The sequence below is a fragment of the Falco rusticolus genome, chromosome 4 (genome assembly GCF_015220075.1).
Source record: "Falco rusticolus isolate bFalRus1 chromosome 4, bFalRus1.pri, whole genome shotgun sequence".
In the NCBI taxonomy this organism is placed as follows: domain Eukaryota; kingdom Metazoa; phylum Chordata; class Aves; order Falconiformes; family Falconidae; genus Falco; species Falco rusticolus.
The window spans coordinates 18,563,426-18,588,776 of NC_051190.1; the positions used below are offsets into that span (position 1 = coordinate 18,563,426).

Below are 25,351 nucleotides of genomic sequence, written 5' to 3' on the forward strand. Positions count from 1 at the left end.
TAAATACCAGACAGGAGCTGCAGAGCTCAGGTACACAGTGGGATTTGTTTAGTATCTGAGGGCATGATGGAAAAAACCCACCCTCCCCATGTGCGAGGGACAGACACTGCCAAGCCACGTTAGGTCCTCATAAAGCGTGTAGCTCAGGCACACCATGGCACAAGCCTCTGCACACAGGGACTTCAGAAATTTTTACACAGTATTTTGAAATGTGGACTGAGGGTAAGCCTTTCCTTGGGTGCAGACCCTGATACAGGTGCTTTCAGTGGGAATTAGCTACTTCTTCACTGTGCGCTAGCCCAGCATTTAAAAACCTTTCCCAATAAGCCCCTTAAGTCTAAACTCTGTCGTGCTGTGCCCGAATAATGTGCCTTGCCATGCATCAGCTGTGAGCAAGGGGCCTGATCCTGCACAAAGAGCTTCCTTTAATTCCCAGTGGACTTTGGGTTGAACAATGGATGCAGGATTGAATCCAGAGGGAGTGCAAACAGGCAGGATATTATTCCCATCCATGATTTTGATCCTTCCATTTTAAAATTGAAAATGCAACGCAGAAAATAACACCGTGTTTGCAGCAGACTGCTGATTGCAGGGCATTGTGTAAGCATGTCGGGGCTTTCTTTTTTCTTTTTTCCCTCCTTTTACCAGACAGAATAGGTGAAGAGGTTGAGCTGCAGATCTCATTTCTCCTGTTTTGCTGCTTGTGAAGTCTGCCAACAGAATCCACCTTGACAAAGTCAAGGACTCTGCGTTTAATGTTGAACTGAGTGAATAAATTATGCATGAAATTGTGTCGGAGTCTCTAGTGTGTTCTAGAATTGCTCCTTTTGATATGAAAGGTTAATTCAGAAAGGAGTCCAAAATAGCTGGAAATTGTGGGGATAAGTGGATAGTATTCACTGTTGTGAGCTGTTATTACTAGAAATTGCATTCCCTCTCTAGCTTCCCTAGAGATTTAGCTTTGCCGGTGAATATAAACTGTACTCAATAGAATAGCATTTAGGAGTAACAAGAGTGTATGTCCACATACAGTAAAATATTCTAATGGTGTTTTAAAAGGAAGCTCTACTTTTTCATGTATTCTGTGTACCCTAAGGATGTATCGCTATTACATTTAGGTCAAGAACAAGATATAGGGAAGGTAATAAGTTTTGAGTACATCTTTATTACAAATATGCTGACTGTATGATCCATATCAAAGGAGCTGGACAGTCATTTTTTTCTGATTGAGTTTATGTGCGCCTTATGAGAGAATGTTGTCTCTGATCAGGACTCCAATCAGGTTTTCTCTGAGCTTTGGCAGAAGATTCATTCATGTTTTTATTTGGGATGTCCTCTTCCCAATCTTTTGCTGTATCCATCAACAGCACTGCTGTGCCCTTTCTCATGCTCGCTTTTGGTGCATCTTCTCTACGGAATGCAGTACTATAGATTTTTTTCTTTTTTTTTAATCCAAAAGGAAGTTAATGACTAACTGTAAGCAAAAGCATTAATTTTAGCCAAGTTTGCTCTGAATTAAGATACTTCTTGTTGCCATCTGTTACAGTCTATGATGCCTTTCTAGCAAGGAGCAGGGATTGTGCCGTAAACATTCAGGAAATTAGTTTCAGCGGGGTATTTTGCAGGCAGATTATTTCCTTCTGGATCTCAGCTTTCCTCACAGTTGGAGATCTTTGGGCTCTGCCTCTCCCCTAGCAAAGGACAAAGGCATCTCCAACGTGCTGTGAGGTCCCAGGCAGGGTCTGGCCCAGGCTGTTCTGGGAGGATAAGGGTGGTCAATCCCTTTTCTTGAACCCCCTCATGCATTTTGAGAGGGACAGCAGTGAGTTCTCTTTTCCATCGCTGCACTGATATTTCCAGTGCTTAGCTATGCAGCCAGAGCTACCCGTGGAGCAGCTTTTTTTCTTTCTGGCTGTCTTGGTTCAGCAGCAGGTGCTGGCAGTGAAGAAACCCTCTCCAGCATGGTACCCTGGCCATGGTGACCTCCTATCCAGGTGACCTGTGCTCAGCTGGCCAAGGAGCTCCAGCAAACGGAGCACTTTCCCCTTCCTGTAGCTGTTATCTTCTTGTGTAGAGGCAGGTCTAGAGGCAAAGTTGGTTCAAGGAATTTCGTGGGTTCCCCTTATAGGCCTGGAGCTGTTTCCAGCTATGTATGGAAAACTCAACAGCAATCTTGAAGTTGTGGAAACAAGAAGCTTGAACAACGGTAGGGTCCCGGTATGAACTGCAACGTGGTGGTTCAGGCATTTCCATATAGGTGTCTGGCACTAGGTATCTAGAAGAAATGAAAGGTGCCCGAGTGACCTTCTTGGCTGACTGTTCAGCACTCGATGAACTGGGAGAGGAGAAATGCCTTCCAAGCAATGGCCCTGCACACCCAGGCAGTGCAAGGACAGGACAGACGTGTGCTGGATACACATACAGCACAGGCACCCTCCTGGGACAAAGGCTGTGAAGTTAAAAGGTGGTTTATCTGTATCAGAAGATAGATAAGAAGGAGATAAGCTGTCAGCAGGTAGGCAGTACAGAAAGAGGGCTGAAATGAGAGGTCCAGCTAATATCCAAAGAGCTACACAACTCCATATGGACCTAATGAAGTCAATGCATAAAAGTGAGATTCTTTTTCATTAGGGAGCCATACCACGGAGCAGTTAGTAACATATGTTCAGAGATGGCCACATCTGCTTCTGAATGTCTGCCCCCTACCTCCTCCGCCCGGGAAGGTTACAAGTCAGAAAGTAGTGATAAGTCATGATAATTGCTTGAATTTGGCCTTGGCTCTTCTCTCTGGGGAATGAGACCTCTAATCTCTCTTCCTGGTGGACTCCTCCTCCCAGGTTTCATCTTCTGACCCTTCCTGAAGTATCTACGTTGGACAGACTGGCTGAGTTGCAACCTGATATAAGATGCTCTTCCACAGTAGCAAACATGTTCCTGCTGATTTCCCCCAACACAGCTAAGAGGAAGCCAGGGCAAGATTTTCTTACTGGCCATCAAATGAAAAGATGAATCTCAGGAAACCAGATGTCCCAGTTTCTGCTACATTTTTTATAAACCAGCATATATTTGGCCTTAAGGTCATCTTTCATTATAGTGTGGTATCAAAAGGTGTCCTAAATGTGGACTCATGAATGCTTTTGGCAGAGCTTCTGTGCTATCAAGCATCTGCAGTTAAGTGTGACTATCCAGGCTCTCAGACAGGCTTAATTTCTTAACCACTAACAAGCTCACAATGACACCAGTTTGCACAATAGAGTAATTCAGAGCTTCAGTGATCCACTTCCCGCTATTTCCTCCTCTGAATGCCACACTCCCTGCTTTAGAAAAGCTCCTGAAATCTCTGTTTGGGAGCCATCAGCTTCACTCCCGAAAACAAATTAGTTTTTCACATTCTGTTGCCATTTGTTATTGATGCTTTCTCTGTACGTCTCGGGGGATCGCTCATCACTCATTGTGCACAATGTCTCCAAACACAAAAGGGAAATCTGGATGCAAGGAGTACTGTTAAAAGTTGTGGTAGAAACAGTGAGTTCTGGAAAACATAATTGTTTCTCTTTTCACTCAAAATGCCAAGACTTGAAAGCATTTCTGCTTGCCGAGATAGGTGGATGAGCCCTTGTTTCATTGCAACGCACACAGATGCAGTTAAATAGTCCCAGATGGAATCTGAAATATTCCATAGCAGCCTCTTGGGCAGCGAGTGCATTAACTGCCACAGGAGAAGGCTGTAAAGGCTCCCATCTGGTCATCCATCAACACTTTTATACATTATCATCAGCAGCCTGCTTGGAGGGAAGGTGTGCCACATTTCTGAAAATCCAATTAGATGATAGCAGCCAGTTCTCTTTTATCCTCTCTGTTGCTGAGCCATCCAAAGCATTTTTTTAGATTAAAGAAACATCATTTTCCTTCATAGGAGCTCTGCTGCTTTATCTCTATCATGACCTGTTCTTTTATGTGCTTTATAATTCTATTATTAATTGGGTTTTCAACTATTTTCCTGCTACTGAAGTGGGACTTACTAGTTTGCAATTCCCAGGATCAGCCTTATGCCTCCTTTTCCGAGACTGATATAATTGCCACTCTTCAATTTGTTGATAGTTCCTCTTTTGAGGAGACAACTTATTGCAGCGCCTCAGCTGCAGGGTTTGGTGCCAGTCCTCTCTCTTACCCCCATGGATCAATTCTCTTTGACTCTAGATATGCAGATGTTTCTGCTGTGACTCTCAACACCACAAGCTGGGATGAGCCATCCTCTTTTATAATCTGGGGGTTTTTTGAGAGGTTTTGGGCACCAGCATTGCTGAAGAGTTGTTTGCAAAGCATGGAAAACTCCCAAGATCTCCAAGTAATTCTAGCAGTGTTACCTTAGAAGAACTGTGTTCCCTCTGGTTTGGGTTTTATATAAAAGACATTTTAATGGCAAGACTTTAAATTTTCAGGTAAATAATTACTGTTTTCTCCAACATAATTTTTTTTCCAGACATTACATGCTGAGGATGAGCACTTTGATATAGTCTTTATTGATGCTGATCAAAGGAACGCTGTTAACTACTACAGCTTTGTCATGGATAACCACTTGCTGAGAATGGATGCAGTGATCTGTATAGAGAATACACTCATGAAAGGACAAGTCTACCTGGAGAACATAGTTGATGAGAATGTACTAGCTGTCAGAAAATTAAATGCAGTGATTAACTCAGATCCTCGTGTTGAGCAGGTTAGTGCAATGCAATTGGTTAAGGTGCCTGTGGTACTGTATCTATGGATTTTGCAAAGTACTCTTTAAAATGTTTCTTTTGTCGGTGCCATTATGCAGAAGACCTAAAATGAACTCAAATTTTATTATAATTCACCTCACTTGAGTTTATGTATGAGTTTCTATATTCAGAAATGGTCCCTACTCTTTGTCTACATCATATAGAGTGTTAAAGGCAAGATAAAAGTGAAGCACTTAGGAATGAATAATCAGCTCTACAGTGCAACCAAGGAACCACTGTTCTGCTACAAAGGCTTCGGAGGCTGTGGGGCATCACCAGCACAACAGGAGTCAACAAAGTCCTATTCCAACAGGAGAAAAAAAAAAAAAGTAATAGAATGCATAAACAATACACTGTGACTTTAGAAGCAAAATTAGACACACATCCTCCCAGGCTTTAAAAGCGGGTGTGAATGATGCTACCGCGGGGCAGCAGCTACCAGGCTGCAAAGCCTGCTCCGGTGGAGGGGCTGCTGTGGCTGCGGGGGTTCACCGAGCATGGCCAGCTCGCTGCCTGCCCTTCTGCATTGTGAAGCTGGTTCCATGGTGGGACATGGTCTGCCACCTCCCTCCCAGGCACATCCCCCACCCCACCATAGCTCCCCTTGCACGGGGGCATGGGGCTCATGCCCGGAGGGTTTTGGTGTGCACCTCATAGGCTTAAGGTCCTTGTCTACCTGCAGGTCAGATGGCTTCTAGAGGAGCCTCCTGTGATTCTGCATTTATTCTATCATCACCACAACTCCCAGCGAATGCACCAGGAGCAATAGCCTTTCTTTGTAGAAGAGGGAAAGATTAATGACAGTTTTCCATGCCCTGAATCTTACTGTTAGCCATTCAGTGCATGAGCATAACATGTTGTGTCTGTATCCGATGTTCTAATCGTTTGATATTGGTATCGAATCTCCAGCAGAGTGTAGCTTTCATGAGAGTGTGATAATGGTATCAGAGGAGGTAGGTGGCAAAACCTATTCATCTATGGGTGCAGGACAGATGTTGTAGCAAATGCTGAACACCACCAAAGCGTTGCTATTATGGTTTGCTGAGCTCCAAGAATAAGAGTGGAATATCCTCGTGACAGCATTAGCCAGGCAGTAGAAACCCAGAAACCTCAGCAGCTGGCAGTGATTTAGAAAACAGAGACAAAAAATTGCATTTTTTTTCCTAGCGTTTGGGGAAGCTGTGAGTTTGGAAGAGGAATGTGAGCAAATACAAATGCCTGACATATTTGTGTTGGAAGGAATTTCAGCTAAAGAATAGGAGAAAAGCTGCTGTGGTCTAAGGAAGGAAGAGCTATTCTTCATATCAGGGGAATCTGGGTGATAGAAAGCCAGGTACAAAAGCAGTTGAGAACTGTCTGTGTATGCATTATGTTTGCAGATAATTTTACCTGTGCAGAGCGGACTGAGCATCATTCGAAGGAACCCTGCACCTCCAGATGCAGTGATTCGATCCAAGGTGTGTATTTCCTCTCTGTGAGCACTTCTAGGAAAATTTTGACTCTGCTGAGGACAATGACAAAATAATTTCCACGGGTTTGGTGACAAGAGCCCAAACTCACATTCTGTCATGCCATGGTGCTGTGCAGCATGGACTTACCAGCTTAGGACTTGGCACATATTAGCCTCACTAGTCCAAGGTTGCCCTAAAGCTGTTAAATGCTGACTCTTTGCAATGTCTTTTGGATCGGCTGTGCTGGTGCTGTGACAGATCTTTGGAGCAGCTGGCATGCTGCTTGCTGGGTGTCTGTGCCCGGTGCTCTCCATTCCTTCCCGTGCTGGGTGTGTGGGCAGATGGAGCTGGGGCCCCACCGTAATGAACCAATGCAATATGCCTGAAGTAGCTCTTTTTTGCCCCAAAGTGGCACACAGTGCCCTCCTACAGTCTCTGAACTGAGTATTTTCATGGCCTTAGATTTTACTTGTCCTGTGGAAAAGATGGTGCTTTTCTCTTTCTCCATTTTATGTAATGGGTGTCATCCAGCTGTAAGGAAATTCCCATCTGGAATCATAATAGCCTAACTCAGTAAATCCAGACCCAAACATCGCAATTGTTTTGCAGTTTCTGAGTGCTCCCAAAACTACACCCACTAGTAATTTCTGGCATTTCAAACTCAGTATCTTAAACATCTTGTATTTTCCATTTTGATTCCAGCCAGGGGAAATGATGTATGGCAGCTGATCGGCTGACAGCTTGGTTTAAGTTATTGGCTGATATCTTTATTGGTGCACCAGCCTTGTGCAGATATTTTGATTGCACTCCACTTGAGCCAAATCCTGCCTTTGGAAACTTAGTCTCCGTGCCTTCCTGGAGCCCCCTGATCCTGAGGGCAGGATAGGGCCCTGGGGGTGAAATAACTGCAAGACTTAATCAGCCACTTTCTAAGAGATTGTACCTGTCACATCTCCCATGGGAAGCTGGGTCAGGAAATACTGTACCCTACTCTCAAGCGGAGTGATCGGTGCATCTTCCCAAACCACAGCCCTTCTGCTCCATTGTCTTGCACGTTAGTGCTCCTATTGAGCCTAGTATCTATAGGGATAAGGATGCTTTTTGGCTTGAATTAGTCATACCCTTTGTATTAAATAGTGAGCCAAGAAGATGTGGATCCCTGTTTGTGCTCCCACTTCATTCTCACAGGCGGAGTCCTGCATAGCTATCACTTACTGAGCTTTGCACCTCATTGTGCGATGTACATATGTTTGTGTTTATAGAAAGAAGTGGTGAGGGATGATGTCTTCTGGGGCTACAACAGGCGCCTCATCCTTGACCGGCTGCGTTTGGATGGCCAGGTGGCCTATGTCACAGGTGGAGGGCAGGGAATTGGAAGAGCCTTTGCTCATGCGTTGGGAGAAGCTGGTGCTAAAGTTGCTGTTGTGGATCTGGTCCTTGCAAAGGCAGAAGCAGTGGTGTGTGAGCTCAGCCTCAAAGGTAAGCACGGGACTGACCTGCAGGTCCTGCTGTACACAGTCTGGTGATGAGTGCTGTAATGGGCTGCTTTCCTTGTTCAAACCTGACCCTTTCTCTGCAGAGCAGTCATGTTCCATCCGGCCCTGATGGGCAATAGGTTAGAGCAGAGGATTTTCAAACAGCAAATACATGCCATGGTCACACAGCTTCTCCTGCTCAGGCTGGATGTTAGTGTTGTCTCAGCAAACAGTCGTCAAGATCACATCATCTGTGAGAGTTATTTATCAATATAAACTCAAGCAGAGAGGCAAAGTGATCCAAACAAAATTCCTTACCAGCAGTGCCCAAAGGAAACCACAGCAGTGAGCCATGACTGACAGGGACAGCGAAGGGCCACCCCTCGCACACGGTGGCTGTATGACCTGCGTTGCACAACCAGAGGTGGTGTTCTTCTGACCAAACTGTGCAGGGGCTAGGGCACCTGGAGCTTCACTAAGGATGGATGACAGGCATGGCCTACAAAGCCATAAGCACACACCCCCTCCCTGGCACCGCTTTGGTACCTAATGTCTGGACCATGAGCCAAAACTTGAAGACAAGATAGAGGTATTGTCAGCCTAAAACTCATTATGCCCTCAACCTGAAGCAAAGTCACTTCTGAAACCCTCAGCTCTAGTTCTTTCAAACATGCATGCAAGGTCAGAAATAGGAAGACAATACTAATAGACATAAGTAAAATCCCAAATAAGAGGTAAAATCCTCTACCAGCCACTTCTATTTTAGCAGTAAAAACAGAAAATGTAACATTAAATGGAATTTCCCCCTAGAGTCAGGCTAAACTGCAATTGTAAAAGGGAAAAAGAAAACTGGAAATATAATTTTAATGACAAAAGAAAGGAAGTGTCGCTCATTTTATAATTCCTTTTGTGAGATTACAACTGAGCCTTCTTCAAAGTTCTGTACTTCATTGCCTCTAAAGACAGAGCTTTACCCAGGAAATGTTCACATTCCCGTTTGGATAAAGTCACTGGTGTGTTTCCACTCTGACTTCAGAAAGGGATTGGGCCATAGGAAACTGTATTCTCCAACAAAACCAGCCCCTGCAGATGTATTTCTATTACCCAGCCTCAATCAGCTTCCTGAGGAAGGGACGAGGAATGGTTCAGTTCTGGTTTCGATATCATCCTGAGCCTCCTCAGTGAATTTCTTAAACAAAAAGTCTCAGTCTGTAGGACTGCAGCTCTAGCAAGCAGGAGACACTTTACTTTGAGTATCAGCATAATGGTTAAAGCTTTGATTGCTGGTCTGATCCCAAATAACGACCTAGAATAGCAAGTATCCAGCTCCTATTACAAATTCTTCAGTCATCCAGTCCCTCCTTCCCTGAAGCTTTTCATTTTCTTATGCACTGAAGCCATATGGTCTTGGCACGAAGTAGCTGTGCCCTACAAGTTAACTTGCCTTTTGGACATTTTTTCACAGTGAGATCCTGCATATCAAGTAGAGCTATTTGGATAGAAATGGGCTACTTGATAGAGCCATGAGACCTGGGATGCCAACAGCCTATTTGAGTTTGATCATCCATCCTTCAGCAGCTGCCCTACATCTCTGCTCCTTCACCAGTGGGCTGCAAGCCCGGAGGAGATGGGTGGGGGTGTGTGCATTACAAAATGCAGTTGGAGGGGTCATGAGGCATAGCAAATATTATCGCAGTCTAAAGTAAAGAAAACCTTGCTTCTCAGTCTTTACACATCTTTATCCTTTGAGGTCAAATATTCTCTATCAACTTGACCAGTGCAGCTGCTCAGGGCACATCTATTCCAACTCATGATGGTTTTTGAGGTTTCAAATTTATTGTCATTCCTTGTTGGAACAAAACCCAAACTTTGTAATGCCTTTGTGAAAGGGAATTATATCCAAATGCCCGTTTTTGGAAAGGATCTGAAAAGGTCAGGTTTTCAATCTCTTTCTCTCCAGAGGTAACTAAAGAGTCTAGCCTGGACCTCAGAAGCTTTCCCTTGAAAACTTTTGTTGAAATCAATATGTCTCCACGAAACATTTTTGCTTCAAAGAAGTAACGTACTCTGTTGGAAATAAATTTTGACAAAAAGGTTCAGCTAGCTTTACTCTCAAAATATTCACAAGCGTAAATTGAAGCAATAGTAATATTAAGACATATTTTTCCTGCTATAATAAGCACAAAGGAACTGTGATATCCCCCCCACACCCCCTTTGGTTGTGGATCTCTAACTCAAAGTTGGAAGCACAGTGCCCCAAGTCATTCCCAATACTGATACTTTTCCGAAACCTTTTGCTCAGCTTTCTTAAAGCCTCTTTGCTTCTTATAGCAAGAAGCCCTTTACTGCCTTTTGGGATGGTGCTATCATTTCATGATGAGTTTTAAACATCAGAACCTCTGTGATCTCAGTTTTAGCTTTGTGAGGCAGCTCGGGTGTATGTCCCTTGACTACAGGGGTCTTTGTTTTTAGATCCTGCGTGAATACCTTTTTCAAGAGTTGCTAATGGATCCTGACAGAAGAACCAAAACCAATGAAACATAACCAAAAAATCCTAAGGGTTACCTTCTACTACATACCCCTCTGTCTTCGGGGGGAATCACTGCCTGTACCTTAAGGGAAGAATTAGTCTGATGGGATTTTTAAAACCTGCATTTTCACTGTAAACTATGCAAATGCCTTCTGCACAATGTCACTGCTGATCTTCTTGTCTATATGCAATGTATTACTCTCATTTATACGGAGGGACCAGAGATGAAGCCCGTGGCAGCGGGGCTGTGTACATGTCCCCTGCAGAAGGACACCTCAGGCAGATTCGGCATGTTGATGCCTCTCCATCACGGAGCTGCTGGGCTCCTCTCCTGCCCCTCTCATCACAAAACTGCCTCCAAGAGCATCACAACACTGAACTGATGACTGTAGAGATGCACTGGTACTGTCATGCGTGCAGCAGCGTGCTTGTGTGTTGGGTTTCTTACCTCTGATTGGGACTACAGATTGTAAGCTATTTTTCCATACTCTATTTTATTTCTTATTTGTAACAGATGGTTTGGGGGGACAGCAAAGAGACAGAAAGAGGGCTTTTTCCCTCTCTTGGAGTGCAGGTATATCGTCTGAATTGATTAAGGTCAAGTGTGGGACTGTAGTTTGAAGTGAGTGTGCCTTCGCCGCTTCTTCGCTAGACACTCACACGTGGCATGTTTTGTCTTGTTTTTATGAACTGTCTTATAAGATGAAGCCATACATGGGGTCAGAGTTGTAGGGCAGGTGAAGAGCCTCATTCTGCTGTTACCATTAGTACCACACTTGCACCCGTTTTGTCTGTAAATTGAATAAGAAAGATTGCAGTAGCTCCCTGTACGTTATGTGTCTTGATAACAATTAGGAGGAGCAACGGGGGCTGTCTGGCTATTTTTATTCTTTCAGCTTAATTAGCATAAAACCTGCAATAAAATAAGAGGTCTTCTTTCATGGCAGAATGTGCATTCGTTTTTGTTGGTGGCTGTGTTATGGGTCTGCCCTTTCCTTTGCCGTGGAAGGCAGGGGGACCGTGGCACCGCTGAAGGCCAGTGGGGACGTTGGCTCCCATGGCCCGGTGTGGGCAGCACCCCAGGCCAGCGTCTCCTCAGGATGTGTGCTCTGGCAGGCTCCTGGAGGCACGGGAGATCAAGAGGAGCTTTTCCCATCCAAAAGCCTCTTTCCAGTCATTTTCTTCAAACATTGCCGGGCAACTGTTGCTTTGCCTGGCTTTCATGGAAACTTCCATCTCAAAGCTTCGTTTAGGGAGTCGTCTTCTATTCTCCTAGCTAGGTTTAAGGCTTCTTTTATTTTTTTTATTAGAATGATCTAAAATCTTGCTTGGATAGCTGTAGCTTCCTACCTGCGCAGTCTTTGCTTGCAGACAGCTGCTCTCTGCTCCAGCCCCAGTGGCTGCGTCCCTCCTCAGGAGCTAGGACCCATTTCACCACAGCCCTTACTGGTATGGCCTTGTTTGACTTTCAGGACAGGTATAAACCCGTTGGCATCAAGTGCCTCAGTAGGTTGCTTATTTTGTTTAATAATAAGGGTATTTAAAGCTGATTTTGATAGTAAATTAAATGAAGCTCATTACAGATCAGCACTGGTGCAAAAGTCAATGTCTGGGTTTTTCTAGGAAAAAAAGCACAACTTTTGCATGTTTCAAATCCAGTAAATCTCTTAACTTCTGAATGTTTGTGTTATTCTGGTAGTGTGACTTGCAATTAATCGGGCCGCGTACCGTGACTACCATACCCGTGAACCTGAAGGTATTGCCAGTTGGCTCCCACCTGGAAGTGGGTTGGATTTGCCTGAGGCTCCTGGCTGTCTGGATGCTGTAGTTCACCCAGAGAGCACTTTTTGGATAAATTGATTTGGTTTCTGCTGCATCTTGGGGGGAAGTGGCATTAAAGAAAATAATAAAGAAATAAAAAGATGTACATTTGAGCAAATGAGAGAGTCCTTTGCCTCATCCTGTTGCTGGGCTGTCGCCATGCAGCCGGGAGTGATGCTCGGTGGACCTGGCAGCCGGGAGGATGCAGTTGAAGGTTCGGACAGAAGATGGTGCAGTGTTCAAAGCTTCCTCCTGGCGCAGTGGAGACTCCACTCTTATCCCTCGCTTTTTCCGTTTGCCTCCGAAAAGCAAACCTTGCACCGGTTAGCAACTTTATCAGAACAGTATTACAACAACAGACATGTTGCTACAATTTGTGGAGCAATGAATTAAGGTGGCATATACATTTTTTATATATATATATATATATATATGATTATAAATAATTATAGAATGTATTTTTTTAAATTTCTCTGTGAATTCCTGTACCAATTTCCTCACTCTTCCTTTACCACAGGGATCAAAAGCATTGCCCTGGCAGCAGATGTAAGCAAGCCCGAAGATGTGCAAAAGGTGGTGGACACGATCGTGGCTCGCTGGGGCACGGTTCACATCGCGTGCAACAACGCGGGGATCAACATGAACTCTGCAAGCGAAGATACTTCGCTAGAAGAATGGGACAAAACTTTTAACGTTAATTTGCGAGGATTATTTTTGTGCTGCCAAGTAAGTGTGAACTGCTGTACTGGATTGTTTCACAAATGGATAATAATTTTCAAAGCATTTATTTACTGAGATTTAATGACACTTTATCACTAATTATCACAATAAAATTGGTCCTAGTTTTGGTGGAGTTAGGGAGAGATTTGCTTCATATCAATTACAGATTTTTATCAATATTTTCAAAAGCAGCTGGTACTGACTGGCTGTCCAAGCCCAGGCATTTAAGAATGGCCAGATATTTTGGAGGGTGGTTATTTGACACATCCTGAAAACCAGAAAACTTTGGGGGCCATTCCCAACAAGTAGTGGTTATTTTGAAAAAATATTGCCAACAGTGAAGAGGGTCTGAAATGGCAATGGGATTTTTTCCTGCATCAGCCATTTTTATACCGAGTTTTAATATCAAGTGCTTAAAAAAAAATGTGTTAGCACATAAACTCTTCTGAAAAGTGAAGACTAATTTATTATCATGTCATTATTAGCACAATCACAAAAAGGGTCACTGGTCTTTCCTTTAATTTCTGTCACAGGCTGCAGGCCGCATTATGCTGAATCAAGGATATGGGAAGATAATTAACACAGCATCTATGGCAAGTTTAATAGGTGAGTGATGAGAGCTAACAGTTGTGCTTCAGAATCCATATTTTAATTACTACCGATGCTATTTGAATCAATTAAACCTGTATTGGGAAGGAGTAAATCACTGACATTTTGTATTAGAGGAAATGTACTACAAAATTTTTATTGATATCATTTTTCAACATTTATCTGTCCTCTATGTTTTAGAGCACTTATTACTTTTTATAGAAGAGGCGGAGCCACCTCCTCTGGCTCCCATGGCGTGATGGCATGGAAGAGGTGCAGGGCGCTCCCCAGTAATTCCAGGCGAGCACGGCTGAGTGTGGGAAGCTCGGCCCCTCTGATGTTTACAAGCCACCCGAAAGCTTTTGCACTGGTTTTTGCCCCATATCCACGGGTTTTATTTCATTATTGTTGCCAACAGGTGTCTCCACCAACGCTGCTGAATCAGCAGTGTCGTCAAAAGCGCCAATAAACCATCGTAACATATGGAATGAAATCCCTACTGCTGAGCTAATCTGGAAGGCAGTTACATGCTGGTGAACTGAAGCCCATGTAACAAAAATTGATCAATTACACAAATTAAGCATAGCCCTTTAGGAATTTATTTTATTGGTCTGGACATCTGTTGCAGTATTGTCTAAATCCAAAAATCAAATGGTGCCTTGGGTTGCCAAGTTAGGCAAGAAAATCTAGTAGCTATAAAAGTACAACTGAAAACCCCTGTATTAATATCATGTCCATCTGCTGAATGTTACATAAATATGCAGTCTTTTTATTTTCCTTGGGAATAACATTTATTTTTACTGTGCCCAGTTTGACATTCTGTGACATTCTGCTCAGTTTATTGCACAGTAACTTTAAATGTTTCTTCGAAAATGCATTTATAATGTTGTTGTTAATCTTTTTTTCAAGTGTCTTTACCAGCTGTTTTACTTATGCTGAAACACAGGCACCGTCCCTCCACCGGAGCTTTGTAGAGTTACAAAATCTCCCAAAGAAAAATAGTTTTGAAAAGAATGTAGAGCTTTAAATTTCAAATGCCTGTGACTTCCATGCTCTGCTCTGCACGGTGGGGGCTCTGGTCTGGGCTTGGGCTGTCACCACCCACATCACTGTCACAAGGCAAAATTTACTGGGAGGCATTCTGCCCTATGAGAAAGTTATGAAGCTCTGGAAATCAGCACCAGCTCGGGGGCTGCTGGTTTGGGACATCGCTCCCAGCCTGGCTCGTGCAGCCCAGAAGTGCTCTCCACTGCTGATGGAGAGGCGCTTCCCGGCTTCTCCCTCGGGCCCTGGCACAGCTCTGCTGAGCAGGGAGGTGATGCTGTGCCACCGCAGCATCCATCCAGCCCCAGCTGGGGGCTGCACCTCCTTGGCTGGCATGCCACGTCCACTGCGACCCACGTGGGGATCAGGTTAGTGTCGGTCCTGGAGCAGGGATGAGCATTGGAAAGAAACCCTGAGAGCAGCCTGGAAGGGTCATCGCAAGATGTGTTTAAATGTCATTGAAAGTTAATGCATGCTAGGCCAGAAGTTAAGAGATGCAGAGATGTGTTTACCTTCTGAACCTGTTTGAATTTTGGCATTGAAAATATCTAGTAGTTATAAAACTACGACTAAAAACCACGATGTTCATATCATGTCCATCTGCTGAATGTTAAATAAATATGTTGGTTGGTTGGTTATTTAAGTATGTTGGCCAACTGGCATAGTATGAAATGTTTCTAGAAATAGTTAGGGGATAATTTTTTTTTTGTTGTTGTTGTAGGTTGAGTCCTTTCTCAGAGATACAGGAAAATGAGGAGACACTTAGCAGGATAGGGAGGTTTTTGTTTGTGATTTTTTCAGATACACTGCTCAGAATCAGTTTTAATTAATTGAAGATAAGCTGCATACATTTTGCATATGTGCATTTTGATTCTGGTATTTGACTGGAATTATTCCAGACGTATGCTTCAGCAGCGGAGACAAGGCTGCTGCGGCTCTGCAATTTGCACAGGTGTAACTCAGGTCTGTAAATTTTGCAGTGAATATCTTTAGTGGTGAGTGGTCTGGTCTTCTCTGTATGCACCTCTCATTGTCATTACGTGGCTGCTTCAAGGTCGGGCTAGAACCCTTATGCACCGAACAAGGTTGCAAAAACAGTGTGTCAGGTTGTTGTGGTTTAACCCGGCAGGCAGCTCAACACCACACAGCCATTCCCTTCCTTGCCCCGGTGGGATGGGGGAGAGATCAGAGAAAAGGTAAAACTCATGAGATAAGGACAGTTCAATAGAACAGAAAAAGAAAAAAAAATAATGATGGTAGAAAAATATACAAAATAAGTGATGCACATGCAATCACTCACCCGCTGACTGATGCCCAGCCAGTCCCCAAGCAGTGGCTGCCACCCCCCTGCCAAGTCCCCCCAGTTTTATTGTTTGGCACGGCACCGTATGGACGGGATGTCCCTGTGGCCAGTTGGGGCCAGCTGTCCCTCCAGTGTCCCCTCCCAGCTCTCTGTGCCCCCCAGCCTCCTCGCGGGCAGGGAGGCAGAAGCTGAAAAGCTCTTGACTTAGTGTAAGCTCTGCTCAGCAACAACTAAAACATCCGTGCGTTATCAACATTATTCTCATCTTAAATCCAAAACACAGCACTCCACCAGCTACTAGGAAGAAAATTAACTCCATCCCAGCCAAAACCAGGATACAGGTGTTTAAAATGTAATGCAGCTGATGTAGGCTGCATTTTTATTTGCTTTTCTCCCATCTTCTCTGTCTGAAACAGAAGTGAGTGCCCTCGCTTCCCAGAAACCTTATAAATTCATATTTTTGTGGTGGCACTGCTGGAGGCATAGCTTTATTCACAAGCTCTAGCCACATTTTGTATGAGTTTGGAGGGTTGCAGATATACTCTGCTGTCTATAAGAGACCACTGTAGGTAAGGGAAGAGGAGGCGGCGCAGGGTGCTCAGCTGCAGAAAGCCCACCCAGCGCCAGAGCCTCGCAGCATCCATCGGCTTCTTCTTGAGCTCTTCCGACTGAGCAGGGCCAAATGTCTCGGAGGGGGAAATTTCATCTGCTGAATTACCTTCCTTAGATGTTCTTATAAAGACAAAAGCATTTACACAGAAGGACTTTGGAAAACCCTGTCTCAGCATCCACCCCAAAACAGAAAGCTGATTCTGATAGCTTGCAGCAACTTGCTGTTCTCACCCACGTGCGCTGAAGGTGCAGAGCCAGTGCCAAAACTCTTATCCTCTTAACAAACGCCGAATGATTTATCACAAACAGACATGTTTGGAAACTTCAGCAAAGAGCTGCTTTTTGGAGGTTACAAGGTTAACTACCGAAGTTGTATGTAACTTGGAACTGATGCATGGCAATTAATCAAGAAATTACGTTCCACATCTCTTCGAGAGCCCACACAGTGTGCTGTGTCTGGGGAGCAACAGGCACATGCAGAGGGCAAAGCAGTTCTGCTGGTCAAAATGCAAATTATTTCATATTGGACAAAAAATGAGTACAGAAAAAATGCTGGCAGAGGGAGTCCATGGTGTGAAATGCTCTTTATGGCAAGCAAAAGGCCTCTGAGTTCTGAGCAAACCTTCAGCACATGCAGGAAAAAAGAAACGCTAATTGCTGCTCCCATCATGTATGTCCTTTAAATCTGTTCACAAACATCTATGTTCAAAGCAAAGTTCCTTATTCACATGCTCAGTAATTTGCAGTGGGGTTTTTAGCTCTTTCAGAGTTCGGATAACTCAATTTATCGACTTCTTTTTGCCCTTTAAATTGACATACTCAAACCAATAGTTTTAGTCCATAAATGCAATAGTGGATGTGTTAGGATACTGTGGATGGTAGTGATCTAGAACTGATCCACCAGCTTATATTAATAAATTAATGTAACCTACCAGTTCTGCTTATGTGCTTTTATCAAAATGCTGTGGGGTTTGCCTGCTGTGCCTTACACAAATGCAGCGCTTCACTTTCTTCCAGGGTTCCATGTTACCCAACCCCACAGGCTACAATTGCTTGCCTTTGTGACTTTTATTTATTTATTTATTTGCAATATTTAGCACTGATTTTCCCCACTCTCCCTCCATGAGAGTCAGCACCTCAGTGATGCTCCGTGCTGATACGGAGCTAATTATGGATCAGTGCTTTGCACTGCATTTGTTTAATGAAGTCACGATGGCAGCCAGAAAAGTCCGAGGGGAGACACTTTGTGGGTGTAAATCCCAACAGCTGGACGGATTTGGGTTGACTCCTGTGGGTTTAAAGCATTTTACACCCACTGGGAATTTGTCCTTAAGTAGCCGGGAACACTGCAAGTGTGAGAGCTGGTGGAGGGGCAGAGCCGCTCCAGCACACAGCACTAACAAGCTTGAACATTGTAATTAGCAAGCTGATCATTTTCTTTCTCTGACTGACATGTGACATCTTTGAAACATTTTTCAAAAGCTTCGGATTTTGAAAGTGGTGGGTGTTCTGAATTTTTGGGATGCACCTGTGCTCACATCCACACAAACACTGATTAGATAATATGATGTGTTTGCTTCAGACTACGTATAATTTAAAAATTAAGGAGAATAATTTGTTCCAAGAAGCTATATATAACATAATATGGCATATAAAATCTATTATGCACTTATATCATATTATATCATATCATTATCATAGAATGGTTCAGGTTGGAAGCGACCTTAAAGATCATCCTGTTCCACCCTCGCCACCACGAGCAGGGACATTATGCTGTATTATATTTTATTAGTATTCCAGTGTATAAGTATTTTGTATATAAACATATTTTGTATATAAACATACATATATGTATAATATTTGAATGTGCATTTGTGTATACATCAGTTTTGGCTTTGTCCAAGTGTGGGACCTTTTCAATTTCTTTATTTCTTTTTTTTTTTTTATTCTGTTTTTTCACAGTAGCCCAGCTGCTGCAGCAAAAATGCTAGATGGCAAAATACAGACTTAAAGTTTTGTGTTGTGGGTGGCTAAATTCTTGTTGCTCCCTGCCTAGTGTTAGGGAGAATGGCAAATAGTTCATCTCAATGCAAGGAATTGTCTGTGTAGTACCTAAGCTATCTTAATTTATGGAGAATAAATAATTTTCTATTTCTGAATGCCTTCTAGTCCCGCACCCGCAGAAGCAGTTGGCGTACAATGCCTCGAAAGCTGGGGTTGTAAAATTAACACAGACATTAGGAACCGAGTGGATTGACAGAGGAGTAAGAGTCAACTGCATTTCCCCGTAAGTAAAATGTAGTCTCATTTTGAGAGTACAAAGAGAATGAAATGTTCTAAAAAGCTCAAATGAACAGTATCTCAGCAAATAAAGTTTCTAATTAGCAGGTGGATTGCATCCCTTTTTATGTTGTCTTTTCCTTAACAAAGGTTTAAATACTTAGAACCAAGCCTGCTCTGTTGCTGTGTATACTCAGGGATTTAAGAAGAGGTTTTAGTATTTGATAATAGGTTTTCCAATAATGTGAAGGGTAGTTTTTAGCATTTCTTTTCCAGATGAAATATTTCCTTAATCTGTCCAAGCCTTCTGCGGTTAAAGAAAAGGTTTCTGACACTTAATAGACAATACTTCTTTCCCCTTTTTACTTGAGACAATATATAGGCACTTTCAAAGCCACATTGTACTGCTGTAATCGAGATACTGTTCAGCTCTGACAATCACAGGAGGCCAGGTGTAATTTTGTAAATATATATGTATTTGTTACAAATTACATTTTCCTTATTTTTAAAGGCTTAAAGCTGTATGTTTTGTCTTATAGTATTTATTCACATAGAAAAGTTTTCTTACCACATGCGCTTTTTCTTGCCCCATTTCTCACACTCATACCCAACACAGTCATTTTATTAAACAATTAACAGTGCATGATAGTGCTAAGCAGAAACCCAAGTGGATAGCATTAATTGGAAGCGGTCAAATTCTGTAGACCATTGAAGTCAATCAGAATAAGTAAGAAGGGCAGGATTTTAACCCAGGAGTTAAATTGTAATAATGAAGATATAATGTACATCAAATTAGGAAAAACAAATTACATATTTTAATCTGCAAAGTGGAGTAAAAAAAGAAAATCACAGAGCTCAATGGCAAGTGCTTCTGTTTTTACTGTCAGTCTGCTCTCCACTTGCTTGCGCTAGCTGTCTTCCTTATGATTATTTATTACTAATTATACCAGTGACTCCAGCCGTCACTCTATGTGATCCACAGATTCTTTAAGCAGCATCTCAGTTTGTGATGGGATTTTCCCCACACTGTGCTAGCAGCACTGCAACAGTGTCCCCACAACTAGAGCTAGTGAATTTACACTGGCTTTCGGGAGCCAGGGGAGATGAAGGGAATTAGGGAAGCGCAGCAGGACCTGGCAGGAATTGTGTCTGAAAACACACGGATAATCTGTACCAGCAGAGGTGGGACAGCAGTGCCACATTCACAGCTATCACAGATCAGAAGGCTCTTAGAGGAGGAACTACCCATTTCCAGGGGGCTTACATAAATTTGAAAAATACCCACCAAATGATCAAAACTCATTGTTTTGTGTAAGGTGGAAGCATACACTCATTTGAAGAAGTTGTGTTTCTGGAGGCAGTTGTCAGAGCATGGAGAAATAATAGTCACGCTTCTCTTTTTCTACTTTTCAAGGCAAAAAGAGGGTTGCATTTTGATCATCTCCACCTGTCCTAAACTCTAGTTCTGAGCTCAAAACCCTGCAACAGGAAGGGAGGGGCTGCTTTGTGGAGGAATAGACAGAAAGGGCACAGAGAAAGGCACAAATATTTGGCTGTCTTTAAGGTCCCCCGTTCTGGACAGAGCAGTTCCCCCAAGGCAGCCGGGGACCCGGGCAGAGTTTTTCTGCCGGCAGTTCAAGGCTTTGGCTGAGCCCTCCGTGCCAGGAACACCCGGCGGGCTCTGGTCAGCCTTCAGAGAAGGAGCCTACAGCGGTTCATAGAGCTCAGCTCCCTCCTCACCACAAGCAAAAGCTTGAAAGTGAATAAATATTCCTGTTTACCCTTCTGCCTGTATGAGATGTGACCCTGCCTTTTGGTGCAGATTTGGACCCATCCCCACAACTGTGGACCCCCTGATCTCATTGTCGTGTCCCTTGACATGACTGGCTGAGGCACAGGGGCATCTTCATCCCGCTCGAGCTTGGCACCCAGCACCGGGCACCAGCCCTAGTGTGAGCGCGCAGCTGTCAGTGCCGTCAGTACTCTGCAGGGTTGGAAGTCCCAACTGCCCAAGTCTTTCTGAGCGTGGATGTCCCACCTAACATGTAGTCATCTTATAACAGGAGAGGATTTGGGGGAGTGTAAGGAGCACAGAGGTAGGTATAGGACGTGATGATACCCAAGATAATCTCTGGATAAGTAAAATACACGTGTCCTTCAGTACCTCCCACTCGCATTAATGCTTTAAGGCACTCTCAGTGTACCTTTGAAGCCCTAAGCACTCCAAACACACGGTCTGACATTAAACATTATTTCACCATGCAAACCTTTTGGCCTTTTTTCCCTTTTCCTATCTGTTCACTTTTTTTCAATTTAATTTATTCATGAATGCATAAAACTTATGCAGAGCAATACATAAAAGTTATCAATGCATAAAATTCTATGGCAGAGTCCTTAGGACAATTTATTGCATTTGTAAAATTCAAGATTCAGGCTTCTCTTGCTGGCCAGGCAAGCCTCGTGCCGCTGGGGAGAAGGTGGCTGAGACTCCCTGGGTGCTTTGGCTGACTCAGCCTGTTGCTCCATGCAGCAGCAAGTGTCCCCATGTAGCGTGGAAGCTGTGCTCAGCCCTTCTGCCACCATCTAGGGCAGTTGCCTTGTAGCTGCTGCTGTGCAAAATTAAGAGGGTGCTGGATCTTCCTGAAAGGGATACAGGGATCAGGCTGCAGAGGGGACCTGGGTGTGAATAGGGACCTTCACAGAGCACTGACTGCTGGCCGATGCCTGGCCACCCACAGTGTGTTTTAGTCCCTTTGCTGGCCCTCGCACATGTGAAGTGTGTTGGGTGTGATGGAGCAGGGGACTTCTGAGAGTGTCTCTTTTTTGGCACATGCAGCATTGGAATGCTTCATTTTTGCAGCCATTACACTGAATTGACATCCATTTTTTGAGATAATTGTATCTCCCTGCTTGATTTACAAGGCATAACATGTCATCATGTGATGGCCTTTGGGATGGGCAAATGGAAGGTGATCTTCAGCTCAACCCGCAGCCAGGCCACCTTTTTGGAGACCCAGTGAAATCCAGCAGTCTCAGGAGATGAGCCACTGTGGGCTGCAGGGACCTGGGTTTGGGCTGTGATGGGCAAAGAGGCTTTGCCCCTTGCAGGCCTGCCTTGCTCCCCTGGGATGATACGGAGGCAGCCACACAGTCCCCTGCCAGGCTTTTAGCCCGGTGGCTTTGAGGAGTCAGAAAACAGGGAGGGCAGGATCACTGCAATGTTTGGGTGTACCCCATCACGGGGGAAGGAGAGGCAGAGCGGGCAGGAGGAGCACCCCAGCGTCACCTGAAGGCATCCCAATTAAGCAGCATTACTATCCCCATTAAGCAGCAGTCGTTGCTGGTAAGTATCTTTGGACTTAAATCTTAATTCCTTGGGAGATGTCCCAATTAAGTGGATCTTGTGATTAAACACTTCCTGATTAAGTGGAGTGTACTTAACTCATTCAAATTAATAACTCATCTGAAAGAAATCAAGTTACACACAGATGGAATCTTTTTTTGCTCTCATTTGGGGATTGAGCGCACGTAACAATTCCAGTTAAGTATGTGGTAAGTGATATTTTTCATAAAGTATCTCTTGAAGTGGAAATGTTTTAGGCATTTGGGTTTTGTTGTTTTGGTTTGGTGTTTTTTTTTTTTTTTTCTGGAGTCTCAAATTGTCCTGTGTATCAATAATGAAATAATGATGCTCGTATCTAACGTTAAGGTACCAGCAGTTTGATATTACATTGACATGCAACAGAAAGTACTGATAGGCTCAGCACTGCATATGAGATGAGGTAGGGAATTAATGCATTGGCAGTTGTCTTTGCTGGAACTCGTTAGAAGCCAACTAAAATCTGCCTAAAAGGGTTCGACAACATTAAATTGCCCAACTTGGCACCAAAGCTTTCCCAGAAGATGTGTAGTATCAATGACATGCCTAATATTTATAGTGCCATCAGTATGTGTGTTTGCAACTTTTAAGTTTTGCCCTACATTTTTTCTCATTTATATAACAAAAATTTGTAATGAAGTTTGGTTACACATCTAAATGTTTGCTTCTTGAAGTGAACCTAAAGCAAGGTCCAGCGAGAAGCACGGCGCTGTTATTTACAGGTTGCTGTGATCAGACCAAAAATCGTTTTTCTGAACAGATTGAAAAATGTCCTCTTTTCAGCAAAATCTGTTGTGCTGGAGGGCTGTGGGTCGTATTCCCTGATCTGCATTCCCTTGGGGTTAAGACGTATATGTAAATTAAAAAAAAATAAAATCATATGGATCTTATTCTGGTATCTGATAGTATAAAGCCAGAATGATTATGTTGATGGCTTTGTAAGCACAGTGAGAGGCACGTAAGGGAAAGGAGTCCAATGTATTTCATGTCTGCTGCTCAAAGCACGATCCTCTCTGAAGAAATCCAGGTTTTGAGGAGTTTGGGAGAGCGAGGCGGGGAGAGCAGCGGGCTGTGCTTGGGGGAAATAAGTAAACCGTCTGCAGTCCTATGCTGGAATGAATTTGACTTTATCGCGTTGCCAGAGGTTAAGCGAGCTGCATCGCTCAGTGTTTCTGAACTGCTCTGGTGTTTATTGACTATTACAATTTAAAATAAAGCCGATATTTAAATCCTGCCCGATTAGTGAAAACAGAAATGTTTGGGGGTAAGTCTGAATTAGGTCCACTTTGTAACAGAGTAAATAGCAGATTTCAGCCGTCATTTAAAACAAAAGGTAAATCTCATACCCAGAATCCAGTGTGTCTCACAAAATTATTTCCTTGGAAGTATAAATTGGGATGCCGATGAAGTTTCAGAACAAAACGGGTATTTTTATACTTTGTTCATTTCATATTTATCACTAGCTTGTTTGCTAATTTTCATTTGCAAGAGGCAATTCTTCCAGCTAACTGGCTGCCTCAATGGGCCACTGATTTCTTTGAAGTGACAGTCTGTAAATATGCATAAAAAAGAGATGCAATTAGCGTGTGTGTGGTTCAGTGCAGCCTGATTTCATTGGCAAGTTTACCCACAGTGTTGATAAGCTACATTATCTAGAAAATTGGCCGCTGAAAAACAGCACCTCTGATTGCCAGCAAAGGTTCCAGATAACAGGGTGCTGAAGAGAAATATAATTGAGGTTGAATATGTTAACCAAGGTGTCACATGCTCCTTAGAAGCGCTAATTTATCAGCATGTTGGAATTTTTATTAACATTTGGAATGCATTTCTACCACACTAATGAAGTGGAATTGGCAGTTCAGGTTTTAGTTATTGTCATTTCTGAGAAGTTAAATGTAATTTCTTGTTAGACACAGTTATGTAAATATATTTGTTCAGGGGCTGAAAAAATTATACATTTCACAAAATACAAATATGTTGTTAAGGAGGAGTATGACAAATCAGTCGCAGTTAAAGTCATAAAAGCCAGCCAAATGTTCGCCCTGCATTGTGCTTTCTGGAGCATCACTCATTTTTAGGGCACCTGCAGAAAATGAACTTAGCAGAGTTTTAATAAATGGTGTACTCACTCATTAACGTTAAAGAGGCCAGACAGGCAAATGCGGTGGGATTTGTTAGGATATTGGTTTAAGGGGAATTGCACTGGGCATGCTGTGCTTATCTTTGCCTCTCCTTCTCTCTGTGGAAAGGGTCTGGAGCCCAGAAGGGCACTGGCTTTTGTTTTCCCTGTTTTTTCTTATATGGGAAGTCAGGCTGTTTTGTGGTTCTGGGCTGCACACAAACACGCTGTGTGACATTATGCTGCAAAGTGATGAGAAGAGAAATTGGTAGAAGGATGCCAGTTCCCAAGGGCTGTGACAGACCTGCTTCAAGGCACTTTAGGTTCCAATGCCATGCTTGTTTTCTGTAAAAAAACATCCAACTGGTGATTATGAGTAGCCTAAAAGTAAGGTAGTGTATTAGCAAAGAAGGTAGTATGTGTTAACTCACTTTAAAGAGAACCTCTAAGCCTGCCCATCAGCAGCAAAAGGCAATGGGAAGGAAGCGCTACCCAAGTTTGCATCATGACTTTCAGCAGAGGCAGAGCAGCTCTGACTTGCTCATCTTCTTGGTGCTATTCCCCAGTTTTCCTTCTGAATTAACATCTCAAACACCTATAAGCATTGCCTTTCCTTCTGGGGAAAACCCAGTCCTAAACTCTTGGTGGGTGTGCTCATTGCAGGGGCATCGTTGACACGCCACTCATCCACTCCAAGGACCTGCAGCCGCTGGTGCAGCGCTGGCTGGCGGACATCCCCGCCGGGAGGCTGGCTCAGGCCACCGACCTGCAGGCTGCCGTCGTCTATTTGGCCTCCGAAGCCTCAGACTACATGACCGGCCATAATCTGGTCATCGAGGGTGGCCAGAGCCTATGGTGAGGGGCGTCTTCCAGCCTCAGGGGCATAAGTCACATTGGAAAGTGTGTATTAAGAGTTTAGCTTAGTCCCAGGTTTGGCTGGGCCAGCTAATACGAAACGATTGTCGTCTTCATTTGAGTACAGCTTTGGAGATATGTATAAAGAAAAAAATATAAATCTTTCATTTTCTACATTTTCATGTTATTAGCTATACATTTGGATTTCTGTTAAATTAGTACTTAATGATATAAAAGCACATTTACTGCAGTGAGATTTGACTATTATTTAGTTTAACAGGGGGCATTTTTAAAGCAATCAATATTAGCTGGTCTGTGTAGTATATTGTTCTGAGGTGATTTTTTGTATTCAAGTTTTTCCAGTGACGCCTGTGAGTGGTGAAAAACAGTTGGATGTAGTGTTAAAAAAAATAA

At 43.4% G+C, this 25,351-nt stretch overlaps 1 protein-coding gene across 1 annotated transcript in view; it reads left to right on the plus strand.

Annotated features, from left to right (window-relative positions):
- Window positions 1-24,941, plus strand: part of LOC119147835 — a 38,076-nt gene extending 13,135 nt beyond the window's left edge. Inside the window, exons 5-11 of the mRNA XM_037387274.1 lie at window positions 4,484-4,720; window positions 6,140-6,217; window positions 7,474-7,690; window positions 12,555-12,763; window positions 13,291-13,363; window positions 18,474-18,591; window positions 24,746-24,941. Of these exons, the coding sequence (XP_037243171.1) occupies window positions 4,484-4,720; window positions 6,140-6,217; window positions 7,474-7,690; window positions 12,555-12,763; window positions 13,291-13,363; window positions 18,474-18,591; window positions 24,746-24,941 (1,128 nt within the window). The remainder of the gene's footprint in view (window positions 1-4,483; window positions 4,721-6,139; window positions 6,218-7,473; window positions 7,691-12,554; window positions 12,764-13,290; window positions 13,364-18,473; window positions 18,592-24,745) is intronic.
- Window positions 24,942-25,351: the final 410 nt, after the last annotated feature.